The 16,617-nt window shown below is 43.1% G+C and overlaps 1 protein-coding gene across 1 annotated transcript; it reads left to right on the plus strand.

Moving 5' to 3' along the window:
• Positions 1 to 3,134: 3,134 nt before the first annotated feature.
• LOC136488214 (putative disease resistance protein RGA4) lies at positions 3,135 to 14,652 on the plus strand. The gene is made up of 5 exons (XM_066485220.1): positions 3,135 to 3,305; positions 6,945 to 8,017; positions 11,967 to 14,100; positions 14,206 to 14,320; positions 14,469 to 14,652. Exons 2-5 carry the CDS (start codon positions 6,971 to 6,973, stop codon positions 14,650 to 14,652), a joined length of 3,480 nt encoding a protein of 1,159 aa, XP_066341317.1. The 5' UTR covers positions 3,135 to 3,305; positions 6,945 to 6,970.
• Positions 14,653 to 16,617: the final 1,965 nt, after the last annotated feature.

A 16,617-nucleotide genomic window follows, 5' to 3' on the forward strand; every position in this document is an offset into this window, starting at 1 on the left:
GAGACCATCATTACTTCCGTGGCGATGACATCTTACATATTAGTTTCGAAGAATTGCATCAACTATACCACTTGGATGCTCTGGACAAATCAATCATTAGCCCTTTTGTTTGTAAGTGATTCTCACTTTTATTTAATAAACTCACTTCCATGCGTACGTGTATATAATTATCCTCACATGTAACTTATATTTATATACAGATTCCAGATGTCAGAGCTCCAAAGAATACAAGACACCAGTGTTGGCTTCATTGATCCTTATATCGTATTCAAAACCGATATTATTGTCAAGGAGCATTGGGTATCTGAAGCACAGATAAATATCATGAAATTCTTCATGAAGCAGCACGACAAGACAACAATACTTTTCCCGTACAACTTTGAGTAAGTGTTAATAATAATGTAGTCTACACATTTTATGTAATATCAATACAACTTATATGCATGTACGTGTGTGTATAAACCAATGCAGGTTTCACTGGATACTCATTGTCATTGAGTTAAACTCAAGTCAGTTAGTAATCTTGGACTCATTGAAAAAAGAGCGAGCAGTATACCAAAATATGATAGACATTATCCAGAGGTAATTTCGATCTCTCGCGCACAACTATTATTGAATAGACTTTGCCATAATTTTATTAACGATCGTACATTATTGGTCGCACAGGGTTTGAAAAGAGTTTATTCAGCAACACCGCAAGGATTGCAAGGCACCACTTAATGTAGTTGAAATACCAGTAAGTTGTACTATATATACTTCCCCACGTGTTTAATTACTATATCGTACTTCAATTTACGTGTGAGATGATGAGAATAATCTTCTTCTCGTACAGTGGTGTTTGCGCCAGGAACCAGGTAATAACTTGTGTGGATACTACGTTTGTGAATTTATCACAGCATACATAAGAAGAACTCCTGAAGATGTCCTCAGAGTACGTATATATCAATTTTTATTTATTTTTAAATGAATATATATATATATATATATGTATTAATACTTTTCCTTTTATTTCAAATGCAAGACTGAATGGTTGAAACGAAGGGTCATGCAAAAAGACCATCTGAAAGCAGTTCAAGAGTCAATAGCAGGATATCTTCTAGAAAAAGTGCTAAATCCCAACGGCGAGTTCTACTTTGATCCTAAGGAACTAATGATGTAAATTAAATGTTTATTGATATCATTATTTTCGAGAACAAGATTATGAAAGTGTTGTATATATACATATATATATATATCTATAATATATATAGTTTCATACTTTATTCGAATATAATAATGCTCGAGATGAGAATTAGATGTAATTATAAGCGTGCGTGTATTTATATTAGCAGCGTAGAATACGTACATAAAAACATATTATATATTAAACAAATATGTGTAACTGAATTGAAAACAAATTAAACAAAAAAAAGAAAAAGAAAAGGAACCTTTAGTCCCGGTTGGGGTTACCAACCGGGACTAAAGGGTGCGGCCACGTTTGCTCGGCTGGGGGGCCTTTAGTCCCGGTTGGTAACACCAACCGGGAATAAAGGTCCCTCTTTAGTCCCGGCTCGATGACCCGGGACTGAAGGTTCCATCTTTAGTCCCGGGATCGTTGTCCCGGCGCGGTAACCGGGACTAAAGGCCGTTACCGCCCGGGACAACAAGTCCATTCTGTAGTAGTGGCAATAGGTGATTGTAGCCCTTGGGCACATTAAAATATTTTTTAAATTTTTTTTTAAAAAAAACAGGGTTGTTTTCAAACAACCTATGAAAAATTCTTGTTTCTACAATCATAGCATAGCTGCTGTTTCAAAAATTGTTCCTAAAAGTCGATTTTGTCTGTCTGAAGAATCATCTATGTGGCAGTAACAGGAGCCCTTATTTAAGGGCTCTTGAAGGACTTGAGTCCCAAAAATTTAGCCAGCAAAAGTATAGTAGCCCACAAATAAAAATATGAGCCCTAACTTGGGAGGGCTTTTACGTACTGCAGTAGCTCTAACAGAGTATCCTCTTGTTACTCTGATCCATTGGTAGTACTGTGTTGATTTATATCTTCCACCAACCCATCCTGCATGGGCTTTCAAGACATGTTTTAAAAATGCATGTATGTTTGAGATATCTTTAGTTGAAAATTTTGCTTGAGTGTCCAGTGGTCAAAACGATATGGGAAAGGGTGGGGCTCTGAGTGAGTGCACCGTGCCTGCAGCCGGCAAATTGGGAAGACGCAGATAATATCAAGGAGTGGTTTCTTCAGATGATGAATAGACTACCGTCACCAATGAAGGAGGGGCTGAGATCACTGATCGTGTTGACCATCTGGGAAGTGTGGCGTGAAAGAAACAACAGAGTTTTCATGAAAGAATGCAGGCAAGTGCAGAAGATTATGGAATCCATTTATGATGTAGCCAATACGTGGGCACATGCAGGAAACAAAGGGCTGCAACTTATACTGCCGGGCAGAGCGACGTCCAGTCTCATGTAGTGGATCAGCCAGAAATGGCAAATGGCCTAGTTGTTCCTACAACGTATATAAATTAGTCCTCAGGCAAACCAGGGGTGGCTTGGACCTCACTTAGCTGAGCTCCGAGCATAAATGGGTGTTGGCGTAGCTTGTGCCAGAACTTTTACTGTAATTATTCCCTAATCTTATCGATGAAAGCCGGTAACGGATCTTTCGAAAAAGAAATTTTTGCTTGAGCTAGGTATGTCTGACGGAAAAATACATCATGTATGCTCATTGCTTCAAGCATTCTTATTATACACATGTTTTTTTTAATATGACAAATATAATACATTTATTACTTAAGTCAGTAATTAAGAAGAAGAATATGTGGATCATTAGACTGTCATATTTTTTATAGTAAATAATAAGTAGGTGATTTACATACAGATTCAGGGGTTTTTATGTTAATTTTAGTAACGATGGAGGTGGATAATCTATATACAAATATAAATTTAGGGGGTTACTTTACAATATTCTCACAATGTCATACGCGCGGATATTTCCACGCAATTTCTCGTCCTTGGTACGAACTTGCTTGGCAGCCTACTATATATATTACTGCCTCCTCTCACAGTCACCGCCCCATCCCAGCCATCATCTTCTTCCCTTACTCATCCATGGCCAACCACTCCACATTGGAACCAAAAGCCTTGCTGTTTTCACTTAATTTGATTTGATCTCGCCCCTTACACACTGGGCTACCGCCTACCGGAAACCTCACCATTGGCCTTCTCCGCTGCCTCCACGGCCTCAGTTGAGCTGTAAAATCAGATCTCGGAATAAACCACGGCGGCAACTGTTCTGGTCACGCCAACCTCAGGTTCGTTTCTAGCATGGCCGTTTGTATTTTCTGCCTCCCATTTGTCGACAACAGGTTCTCTGCTTGTTCGTGACGAGTAGGATCAATCAAACCACCTCAGAGATAACATCTGATTTGTGATTAGTTGAGAGACATATGAAACTGCAAAGTAGCCATTGTATCAGATTACGATATGTTCATTACGGCAACGAGTGCGTTATTATTGGATTCGTAAGCCTCTGTCAAAAAAAAGGAATAATGCTATATTTGTATTAGGGCCTCCCATTTTACTTCAATTATTAGAAGTGTTGTACTGCATAAGTCGCATTAAATTTATGAATAATTAGCATCTGCATCACCGGCAAAAAAACATGCAATGCAGAGAATCAATACTTTAACACTACCGTCCCAGACTTTTGGTAGGAAACAATAATACACATTTTAAGATGCTAGAAGATATGAATTGTTCCATATGCATGGTTACCGAATGTGAGGTGCAACCACTCCAGTGCTCCCTTCGTCCCAAATTAGTTCAACTTCTAGAGTTGTATTAAGTCGAACTATTTAAATTTAACTAGATTTATTGAAAAGAGCACCAAAACTTATGTCACCAAATTAGTATCACTAACTACATACCTCATGGAATATGTTGAAACTGACGGTTTCTAACTACGTGGAAGTGGCCGAGGCCTCCGCCGGAAGGACGGTCGGCCTTGGGCGGAGGCTCGGGAAGGAAATGACAAAGGGGGAGAGTGTCGAGTAAGTGAATGGCTCGGAAAGTTAGGGTTTCATTAATTCATCCACCAACCGCCCTTCTCGGTTACAAGTGTCCCATATTTATAGGGCTCAACTACTACCTAACAGAATTTATTACAATGCCCCTCAACTGCTACAGTACATTCCTGGAATATTCCGTCGCTAGCCTCTTGTTCGCGGGGCAATCCAGCCATACCATCTTCGAGTGATGGGCTTCCACCAGCATCCGGCCCACTGTAGCTCGACCTTCGGCCCAAAGGCCTGAGTTCCCCAGCGCCGGCCTTCGTCTCCAGGGGCGCGCCGCTACCCCGGTGGGTCTCCGCCAGACGGTCGGAGGCGTTACCTGCGGGTCTCCGCCCGGCCGCGCGGGGCCACGGTTCTTGCCGCTGTCCTCCGCCTTCAGGGGCGCGCAGTCGCCTTGGAGGACCTCCGCCGATCCGGGCGGAGGCATCATCCGCAGGTCTCCGCCCGGCCGGGCAGGGGTCATGCTGGCGCATTTGCGCGGACTGCGAGCGCCTGCGCTTGAGTACCTGCGCACACTTAGGCAAAATCGTCTGTTTGATTAGTTTGGAGATAAGGCGGCCTCCGCACGTGATACCGGAGACGCCCGCCAGAGCGGAGTCCATGACGAGAAGGAGATTCGGCACCCTTCGAGCATAGCCGGGAAAACTCCTTTGGTCAGTGCCGAGTCTCCGCCCTAAGACGGTCGAAGACGCCTTGGCGACACCTCGCTGTCGGGGGCCTTCGCCACCTGCTAGAGCCATGTTACAACAGTTCCCCCCTTTTGAGGCCATGGTCATACCACTGCTGTATGGAGGTTGGTTTTTCTCTTGCTAAGTGTGCTGTGAACGGCCCAATTCGGAGGCCTTTGATTGCTGCTTCGATGGCAATCTCGTCTGGGACATCTGGTGCCTTCGCCTTTAGTTGCACGAATTTCCGGAAGTAGTCATGGAGTGTCTCTCCCTGCATTTGCTTACACTGAAACAGATCTGTGGAAGTCAGCGACTGTGCTGTTAGGCCTTTGAAGTTTGCCAATATCTTGTCCCGGAGGTTCTCCCAAGAGTAGACTGTACTTGGTTTGAGCATAGAATACCAAGCCAGTGCGTCACCTTCGGCTGCTATGACAAATGACTTTGCCAAGACAGCGTCGTCTCCGCCGGCGGAGGCTACTGCTGCTTCGTAACTCATGATGAACTGATGGGGGTCAGTCTTTCCGTTGAACTTGGGTAGTGTGATTGGCTTGTACACTGTTGGCCATGGCGATTGTTGTATGCCTTCAGATAGTGGTGACTTTGGATCGATAGGCCTCCGCATCACCTGAGATGGTATTGTCGGCTGGTTGATCACTGGCGTAGAACCTTGAAGCATGGTTGCAGTTGGTGTTGCTACAGAGGCTGGGATTGCGGAGGTTGTTGCTGGTACTGCATGCTGCATACTTAGCATCTCAGCATGTAGGACTGCCAACTGCTGCCTTATTTCTGCTGCTTGTGCTGATGCTTGAATAGCTTGCTGATTAGCTACGAATGCTGCTGCCATTCTGTCCCTCTCTTGTTGTGCTCTTTGCAACTGTGCTTGCAGCTGTTGCAGTTCTTCCTCGGGTGCCGTGGCTGAATTTGGTTGGGCCTCTGGATCCTGAATCTCTCGGCCTTGGGGTTCCGGTGGTTGACCCTGGGCATCTGCTCTGGTGTCATCCTCCGCTGGCGAGGTTGCGTAGGCGCTACGAGTGTTGCGCCTAGGCCTTCCTCGCTGACCCGTGGTCGCTGCTGCTCTGGTGGTGGTCTTTCTTTTCCCTGCCATCGTTGGTTTGCCTTGGCCTAACCACGGTGGGCGCCAATGTTGAAACTGGCGGTTTCTAACTACGTGGAAGTGGCCGAGGCCTCCGCTGGAAGGATGGTCGGCCTTGGGCGGAGGCTCGGGAAGGAAATGACAAAGCGGGGGAGTGTCGAGTAAGTGAATGGCTCGGAAAGTTAGGGTTTCATTAATTCATCCACCAACCGCCCTTCTCGGTTACAAGTGTCCCATATTTATAGGGCTCAACTACTACCTAACAGAATTTATTACAATGCCCCTCAACTGCTACAGTACATTCCTGGAATATTCCGTCGCTAGCCTCTTGTTCGCGGGGCAATCCAGCCATACCGTCTTCGAGTGATGGGCTTCCACCAGCATCCGGCCCACTGTAGCTCGACCTTCAGCCCAAAGGCCTGAGTTCCCCAGCACCGGCCTTCGTCTCCAGGGGCGCGCCGCTACCCCGGTGGGTCTCCGCCGGACGGTCGGAGGCGTTACCTGCGGGTCTCCGCCCGGCCGCGCGGGGCCACGGTTCTTGCCGCTGTCCTCCGCCTTCAGGGGCGCGCAGTCGCCTTGGAGGACCTCCGCCGATCCGGGCGGAGGTGTTATCCGCAGGTCTCCGCCCGGCCGGGCAGGGGTCATGCTGGCGCGTTTGCGCGGACTACGAGCGCCTGCGCACACTTAGGCAAAATCGTCTGTTTGATTAGTTTGGAGATAAGGCGGCCTCCGCACGTGATACCGGAGACGCCCGCCAGAGCGGAGTCCATGACGAGAAGGAGATTCGGCACCCTTCGAGCAAAGCCGGGAAAACTCCTTTGGTCAGTGCCGAGTCTCCGCCCTAAGACGGTCGAAGACGCCTTGGCGATACCTCGCTGTCGGGGGCCTTCGCCACCTGCCAGAGCCATGTTACAACAGAATATATATATATATATATATATATATATATATATATATATATTCATAATGTACGTATTCCGTGCTATAGATATTTTCACCCTCTTCTATAAACTTGGTCAAAATTACTGTCTTAGGGTCATTCTAGGAATTGATTTATTTTTGGATGGACCGAGTTTATAGACTATTGAACTTATAAATGATGGTTTGCTTTTGTTGCAGAAAAATAGCCATACAATCTCACTGCCATGGTGGCTGTCCTTGCTGTTTTGGCATCCTACATCCAACACATGTTGGTGAACATGGCTAAAGAAGAGGTGCATATACTACTAGGGGTCACCCGGGAGATTGACAAGATGGGAGTCAAGCTTGGAGATCTCAAGAACTTCCTCACAGATGCTGATAGGAGGAACATCACTGATCTAAGTGTGAAGGCATGGGTGGGAGAGCTTCGGGATGCCATGTATGATGCCACAAACATCCTGGATCTGTGCCAGCTCAAGGCCATGGAGCAAGGCCCAAGCCGGGACATGGGATGCTTCAACCCATTGCTATTCTGCATGCGGACTCCCCTCCATGCCCATGATATTGGAAACCGCATCAAGAACCTTAACAAGAGGCTAGATGACATCAAGGCACGCAGCGCGTCATTCAACTTCATCAACCTTGGTTCCTATGAGGACGATGGAAGTAAGAAGGCATCATTTGGTTCAAGTACACGTGAGACATCGGGGGCCCTCGATGGATCAGGTTTGGTTGGTGAGAAGATTGAGGAGGACACAAAAAATCTAGTGGCGATGCTCACAAAAGAGTATCAAACCCAACAAGAATATAACAGAATTATGGTTTTCGCCATTGTGGGAGTTGGAGGGATTGGCAAGACCACCCTTGCCCAAAAGATCTTTAATAATGACATAATACAACAAGATTTCACAAAGAAAATATGGTTGAGTGTCAACCAAGACTTTGATGAGATTGAGCTGTTGAGGAGAGCAATCTCAGAAGCTGGGGGATACCACCATATTGCTGGAAATGCAAAGGCACTGCAAGAGCGAGCTCTAATGGAAGCCTTAAAGGGACATAGGACCTTATTGATAATGGATGATGTCTGGGACTATCGTGCATGGGAGGGTGTGCTTAGAACGCCCTTGCTCAATGCTGCCCTAGCTCATGGTAGCCGTGTCCTCATCACCACTAGGCATGACAATGTCGCACGAGGAATGATGGCAGAGGAACCCTACCACCATATCAATAAACTTGACCCTGGGGATGCATGGTTGCTTCTCAAGAAACAGGTCCATACAAGCTCACCCATTCTTTGAAAATTTCCTTTGGTTTTCATTCAGACGTCGTGCTTGTTAGCTGCATCACATTATATTTGGTGCACTCTTAAAAGTAAGGGCTCGATCTGCTACCACTTGCAGTATTCCTTTTATGTTGCAAAAATCTAGTATATTTAGTATATATTGCGATATTACAAATATAAAGCGTCAGTTGCCTGATAGTTTCATATTTTAGGGACCCCACCAGTTATTCACAGTTTCATCAAGACATTCAAACAAGAACCTGTACAACAAGTCTACATCATTTTTTTTGTGGGAAAAGTGCACGGAATTTTCATGGTTTTGTAATGGAAATTTTGAGTGCCATTGCGTAACACTGACAATGAAGGCAATAAGAAATGGTAAATTCCCTAGAAAATTCAGTTTACCGACTTAGGAAACAATAATAAGTTCATTTTATGGTTTTTTTATGAGGTATAATTAAGAAAACCTTACCTTTTTCTTAGTATGGACATCTTGCGCTCAAAAAGATCAGTGGAGAGCTTACAAACCTTCGTTGTGTTCAAGTAAAAAGTAGCATAGCAGCATAATAGAAAGTTCAAAAATTATATGACATTTTTTTGGTGCCATGCCTGCTAATCGCACGTACTACAAATATACTATAAAACAGAGTAGTACCCTTGAGCCACATCCTAGCTAAATGATCTGAAAAACTGTTGCGAGCAGTGCTTGTGTTATGATAGGATACACTTTTTTTTATCATACATGGATTTTGGTAGTATGAGTGATATCGATAATGCATTGTGGATCACTACGTAAAAAACGTTTTTTAGCAACGGGACGAATTTTTTGTAGGGGCGGCTGGTGATAGAGCCGCCCCTACAAATGGTTGTCAAATGAGCCGCACTTACAAATCAATTTGTAGGGGCGGCCGGTGTTATCAGCCGCCCCTACAAATGGCCCGATTTGTAGGGGCGGGCTCAATATCCGGCGGCCCCTACAAATTGATATATAGGGGCGGCTCAAAAATGAAGTGTCTCTACAAATGGATGCCGAATATTAAAAAGTAAGCACTAAAATACAAATTTTGTAAACGACCTCGGATGAAGAAACAATCAAAATGAAAGTTGTAGATCTCGAAAAGTTATGAAACTTTGTAGCTGACAATTTTTTCAGTTGAGATCATTTACTACTTGAAAATACTGTTTGAAATTATTGTTCCCGTTTTGTCCTATAATTCGGAGCCAATTCTTAAAACTGGTCTAGTTTTCGCATACGAACTCCGTTTTCGACGTTCCATATATGCAAATCGATCAGAAAAAAATTTCGAATCCGTCCATCCCCCGCGTTGTCGGGGTTCGGAATTTTTAGATTGGCCAAAAAGTGGTTACAAGATCATCTTTTCGTGGTCACAAGCTTTTTGTCGATTTTGAGCACGTCTTCTGAAATTTCCACAGGCCACGTCTTTCACTTGTTTGAGCTCATATTTTCTGTGGTTACTTCTTTTGTGCTCCTAAGTGAAGGAAAATTATCAAAAAAATAATAGTTTAAAGTCGAAATTTCCCAAAAAAACAACGACAGCCAAAAAACAAGAAAAAAAGAGAGGGGCAAAAGAGGAACAATATATAGAGGAGCACATAGAGAAGGTCAAACGTTATTTTGGAACACTAATTGATTTCAGATGAAAAAATCATGAACATAGAAGTTGCAGAACTTATCAAGATCTACAAGTTTTATTTTGATCATTTCTTCATCCGATAATGTGGTAATAACATTATTCACAAAATTTACATATCTCTCTTATAGTTTCATAAACAATAAGACGGATATGTAACATTTATGAACAATGTTACTACCACTATATCGGATAAATAAATGATCAAAATAGAAGTTGTAGATCTCGGAAAGTTATGAAACTCTATAGTTGACAACTTTTTAATTTGAAATCATCTTAGCAAGGAAAATTACGTTTGAATTTCTAAAATTTAAAATTTAAATTTTGTTAACGACCTCGGATGGAGAAACAACCAAAATAAAAGTTGTAGATCTCGATAAGTTATGAAACTTTGTAGTTGACAACTTTTTGATTTGAAATCATCTTGTCAAGAAAAACTACGTTTGAATTTCCAAAAATTTAAAATTTCAATTTTTTAAACGACCTCGGATGGACAAACAGTAAAAATGAAAGTTGTAGATCTCGATAAGTTATGAAACTTTGTAGTTGATAACTTTCTCATTTGAAACCATCTTGTCATGGAAAACTACGTTCGAATTTCTATTATTTGAAATTCTAATTTTATAAGTGACCTCGGATGGAGAAACTACCAAAATGAAAGTTGTAGATCTCGAAAAATTATAAAACTTTGTAGTTGACAATTTTTTCATTTGAATTAGTTTAGGGCCTCAAACAATCAATTTATGCTCAGTTTTGTATAATACATGGGGAATCAAAATGGATTGTGGACACAAGTGAATGTGAGGTGTAGTGGTAGAGGAGTTGGTGTGCGAGAGAGAGGTCGCCGGTTTGAATCCCGGCCGACGCAAAGTGTGCAAAAATCGTGAAAAAATGCTGCTACCATAGAGTGAGGGTGTGTGTGGCTGCCGGTGGAGACCTCCTCGGGTAAAAAAAAAATTGCTAATTTTTTGCCCCGTTTTTCGTTTCTAGAAATTGATTTGTAGAGGCGGTTCAATATCCAGCCGCCCCTACAAATCGGATTTGTAGGGGCGGCTGATAACACCAACCGCCCCTACAAATTGATTTGTAGGGGCGGCTGATAACACCAGCCGCCCCTACAAATCGATTTATAGGGGTGGCCTGGGAACCGCCCCTACAAATCATTTATTTTTAGCCACCTTTTCATAGGGGCGGCTTGTAAAACCGCCCCTACAAATCGATACCAGCCGCCCCTAAAGACGTTTTTCTACGTAGTGGATGGACTTCACTATAGTAGTGTGAAAAATTGATTTTCAGTTGGGAACCACCTCTTGGTGTGGTGATGGATGTGTGATGATAAGATTCGACAAACCAAGTTCAAATAGGGACTTTGGTATGCCAGTATAGGGGCTTGAAAAGAATCCATAAAGAAAAAGGAAACTAGAAAAGAAAAGAAAAATAAAAGGGACCTTAACCGGGACTAAAGGTGCCCGCCCCCGGGATTGGCCTGGAGGCCCTTTTAGTCCTGGTGTCCCGGTTGGTGTTGCCAACCAAAACTAAAGGTCCCTTCAATCCGGGCTGCCTATGCCAGGAGTAAAGGGTGAGAAACCGAGACTAAAGGGGTGTCCTAACTGGAACTATAGGCCCTTTGTGTACTAGTAAACAGTATGTGCATGCATGGGTAAAAATTACCGTGGAATTGGGAAAAATGATTCTTTTACCAAATTAGTTCCCAAAGTTTATAGCTATGTTACTCTAAAATAACAGTGGACCACTGATTTTATTATATTTGAATAAATATGCTCAAAAAGTGACTTATTTACATTTCCTTTAATATAGAACATTGAAAATTGGGAAAAATCAATGTACAAGATCTAACTTTACTAGGACGATCTAATGTGGAAAGTGCACGGCAGACATGAAAAATAAAAAAATGTGTATAACCATGATCTAAATATTCAGTGGACAGTTCAAGGGTTCATGTTAGATTGTACTTAGCTGAAAGGCATGCCCCGCCACTAAATATCCGTTGTGTATTTGATCTTGTTTTGTCTTTCCTCCAGATCGATGTAGCTAAAAATGAGTAGCATGTAGATTGTTAGATGCCTTTTCTATTTTGTTATGTGCACATGCATATATAAATGAAGAGGACCAAAAATGAGTAGCATGTAGCTTGAAGTTCTATCTTGTTAGTGACAAAGGGGCAGTGCAATTTATTTATCATGCGCTTTGTATTAACCTGATCTCCACATTTGCCGTACTGGTGAAAAAATGAATGCTTATCTAATTAGTCTGATATGCTTGCAGGTAGTTAGAAGTGTAAATGATGAGCCCCAGCTTGAAATGCTAAAGGATATTGGAATGGGAATTATAGAAAAATGCGATGGTTTACCACTCGCGGTCAAAGTTATTGGAGGTCTGCTACGCCAGAAAAACATAAGGCCAGTCGACTGGGAAAATGTCTTAAAGGACTCTCTATGGTCAGTTTCTCAAATGCCTAAAGAGTTAAGCAATTCAATATATCTTAGCTATGATGACTTGGGTCCAGGCTTGAAACATTGTTTTTTGCATTACTCCCTCCTTCCTAAGGACACAATTTTTTTGGTTGGTGACATTGTTGGCATGTGGATCAGTGAAGGATTTCTTCATGGAACCTCACGTGACTTAGAGGAAATAGGAAAAGAGTACTATGACGAATTAATTCAGAGAAACCTTATTGAGCCAAATAAAAGGTACATTGATCATGTTGTTTGCAACATGCATGATGTTGTTCGCTCTTTTGCTCAGTATGTGGCAGGAAATGAGGCACTAGTGGGTCACAATAGTGAAATTGGTATTATGTTGAATAAACTCAATTCACAAAAGTTGATTCGTTTATCCCTGCAAAACAAAGGATCAGAATCAAATGATTTAGAGTGGTGTTCTCTACAAGCACATACATCACTAAGAACACTGATATTGGTTGGGCATGTAAAGATAAAGCCTGGTGATTCATTGGGTCCCTTTTCAAGTCTTCGGACACTACATTTGGAGTCCATAAATAATTTTGATTTATTAGTTGAATCTTTGTATCAACTCAAACACTTGAGGTATTTATCAATAGAAAATAGTAACACATCTTACTTACCTGAGAATATTGGCAAGTTGAAGTTCTTGCAGTATATTAGCCTTTTTCGTTGTCAGAGTTTGGTTAAGCTTCCTAGTAGCATTGGAATGCTACAACACTTGAGGTTTCTTAAACTTAGCAGGACATCTATAAAAAGTATACCAGAGGGTTTTCGTGGTATAACCTCTTTGAGGAAATTACATGGGTTTCCAACCCACATGGATGGTGACCGGTGTAGTTTGCAAGATCTGGGTCCTCTTTGCCAGCTAACTGAGCTTGGTATAAGACTCATGGAGAATGTATCTTCTTCATCATTTGCTAAAGAAGTCAGGCTTAGTGTAAAGGCATGCCTAAGAGAACTGGCACTAAGTTGCACCAGTAGACTTGGAGCTGATGGTCGGCTGGAAAAAGATAAAGAAGGCGACTCTGAGAAGAAGTTACAAATTGAGGAGGTTTTTAATGAGCTTTGCCCTCCATCTTCCTTAGAAAACCTTCACATCCATGGGTATTTTGGTCAGCGACTCCCAAGATGGATGATGTCGACAGAATCTATGCCCCTTGAGAGCTTGAGAATTCTGACAATGGATGACCTGGCCTGCTGCACCGAACTTCCTGATGGCCTGTGTCAGCTCCCATGGTTGGAGCTCCTACAGGTCGACAGGGCCCCAGCCATCAGGCGTCTTGGGCAAGAATTCGTGTGTTGCAAGCGTTCTCGGGTAGCTGCTGGGTTCTCTAGATTGCTCAAGCTAAATTTTATAGGAATGGTGGAGTGGGAGGAGTGGGAGTGGGAGGAACAAGTGCATGCCATGCCTGTCTTGGAGTATCTTCAACTCAAGAGATGCAACTTGAGTCACGTTCCACGTGGCCTTGCCTTCCACACAAAGAATCTGAGGGAACTCCATGTAAATGACGTCAACTGCCTAAAATCTTTGGACCACTTTTCTCATGTTGTTCTGCTTGAAGCGTTCAGAAACACTGACCTGGAGAGGATTAGTTTTCTACCAAGCCTGAAGAATCTTGTCATCTGCAACTGCCCCAGAATGAAGGTATTGAAGGGTGTACCAGCTCTCCAGACACTCCTGCTGGAGGATTATGGCATGGAAACTCTACCAAGATATCTGAAGGATGTAAACCCAAGGCATTTGGAGCTACACTGCACCTTATCGTTGCTCACATCGATTGCGGCAAGGAAATCAAGCCCTGAGTGGGACAAGCTGAAACATATCCAGCATGTCAAGGCCTATGCAGACGGTAATGGCAGGAAATGGTACGTGATGTACACAAGAGATCCTTTCCACTTTGAGACAAATATCAGTCGAGCTACCATTGGTCAAGGTAAAAATTAACTCAGCAGCTCCGTCTAGAATAACTTTTATTATCAGAGACTCTGTTCTTTTAGTTTCCTCCTGTTGAAAAAAAAATTAAATCTCTCATCCTCAGGCTGCTTGGCACGTGCATTGTTTGCTTACTGTCAAACATGTCCGATTGAAGACGAAATGCTGGTAGGACGACGTGCGCATGCTGACAAACGCCTTCCCCTCTGTTCACGATTCAGGTAACTTTGCCCTCGCTAGTTAGTGCTTTCCGCTAAATTTCTTCACTCCATGTGCCGTTTCAAGTGATCCTCAAGGATCACTTGAAACAGCTACTCGTACATTGCTCTTTGTTTCATGCAGTAAACCAGAATTGATCAACGCGTGCAGGTGCAATTCTTATCGTCATGTGGTCGCCTGGTTGCTTGGGGCATGTCTGCACTGCAATGAAGCCATGGGCGTCGCCTCCTTGTCAGAGCAGTGGATGGAAGCAGTCGGGTATGCAGCGTATATTGGTTATCAGACGACATATGGGCGGCTGCAACAGCAAAAGGAAACGTCATCACGAGTGTAGCTGAATATGGATTTGGGCGTTTGGGTGGTCGATCTGGGGTTGTACTACAACTAATTTTGCTGGTTGTGCCTACAGTATGTGTTCTTGATTGAGACCTGCGAGTCGCACTGTGCATCGGATGAGGACAAAAATACATCTCATTCTTTGATGTTCTTGAAACCTGATTAGCAGTGAAACAAACACACTAGCTAAATTTACCATGAGTCCATGACTGCGTCTTTTTCTTCTGCATCATCAGCTTCTCTCGCGACAGACAGACACTACGTAAGAAAAGCTAATCACAGACGCGTCTTCATTCACTTCGCATACAAGGGTTCGACGCGTCAACACGCGTCTGGCCATCTTGATTATTTAGCAAAAATTGCCTATTTTAAAATAGCACTACCCAATCATGATGGTGATCCAGTCTGTGTAAGGGCATCTAAGGAATGGTATATACCACATACATATATCATCAGTTGACTTCTAAGTTCCAACGCCCTTTCACAGATCATTCCCAGCCAAGCAACGGCGTCATCTTCTTCTTCCATCTCCGGAGTCCGCCAATGAACATGCGATCATCGGTGTACAATAAACGGCCACGTGACACTCCATGACTCCAAGCAGGTCGTCCGGCGTCTCATTAAATTTCGCCCTCCAACAAGCATGACACTCGCATATGCCATACGTCGCCAGCGCGATGACAGCGCGCCAGCCGATCGATGAGTTGATTATGTATTTAGTTTACCATCGACGACCTTAGCTTCTTGTCCTTCGTTATATTCGGCATGGCATGAAGAGAGTTGAACTTCCATGGAGGAATCTTTTTTTGTTTATTATCGCCCTCGGAGGCACGCAGGGCACAGGTAGATTAAACTAGGGAGGGCACAGTAGTTGAAGCTCCGACACCGTCTTTTCAATTCGCACTGCCAGATGATCCAATCGGTAAAGGCATCCAGGCATGCCAGACTTGCAGAACCCAACGATCTCTGTGTCTGGATGATCCTCTCTGATAACCGAGTACAAATAACTGGTACCTAGCCTTTTTGGTAGGTTTTGTTTCTGAACTGACATTATTTTGGCAAACTCAACCTAAAAATATAAGATGGTTTTTAACTAGTATTTGATAAGTTATATACACACTACACAAAGTAATTATATTCAAGGTTTCTTCAAGATAGATTTTGGTCTAATCATTTATCTTCTCTCTCCTATTGTCCACATCTTATATCTCTTTCAAACTTAGTTTCTCGTATAGATATATTTATGGGCAGGCACTACCGGAAACAGGGCCTTTGCCGAGTGTCAAAAATCGGGCACTCGGCAAAGAATTGCACTCGGCAAAAAAGGGCACTCGGCAAAGGACTTCTTTGCCGAGTGCCAGGCTCTTGGCAAAAGCGCAGCACTCGGCATAGGCTGCCCCGCGTAACGGTGTTCGGCCACGTCCTTTGCCGAGTGCCTGCTGTTAGGCACTCGGCAAAGATTTTTTTTTTGGAAAATACTTTGCCGAGTGCGCCTGACACGGCGCTCGGCAAATATTCAATATTTTTTTTTGAAATGTCTTTGCCGAGTGTCCACTGATTCGGCACTCGGCAAAGAGAGGAATTAAAAAATTACTTTTTTTTTCTGAAATACCTTTGCCGAGTGCCCCTGTGAAGGCACTCGGCAAAGAGAAAATTTCTAAAAAAAAATTCAAAAACCCTCTTTGCCGAGCGCCTTATTCTTGGCACTCGGCAAAGACCCCCTTTGCCAAGTGCCATGCCCCGGCGCTCGGCAAAGTTTTTTTTTTTGTTTTTGGCCTCCAATTTTTTTGTGCAGCCCTTTTTAAGTACTAGGAACTCCTTGTTAGAATTTGGGAATTTTTTTGTGGCTTTTTGATATATTTAGTTACTTTATTTCGTTTACTTGAATTTTTTCGAAAAATATAAATTTGAACTGCACGTGGTACGAATAATGGAATTTAATGATTCGAAAAATGATAGTCAT

The sequence above is a fragment of the Miscanthus floridulus genome, chromosome 10 (assembly GCF_019320115.1).
Source record: "Miscanthus floridulus cultivar M001 chromosome 10, ASM1932011v1, whole genome shotgun sequence".
NCBI classification, from domain to species: Eukaryota; Viridiplantae; Streptophyta; class Magnoliopsida; order Poales; family Poaceae; genus Miscanthus; species Miscanthus floridulus.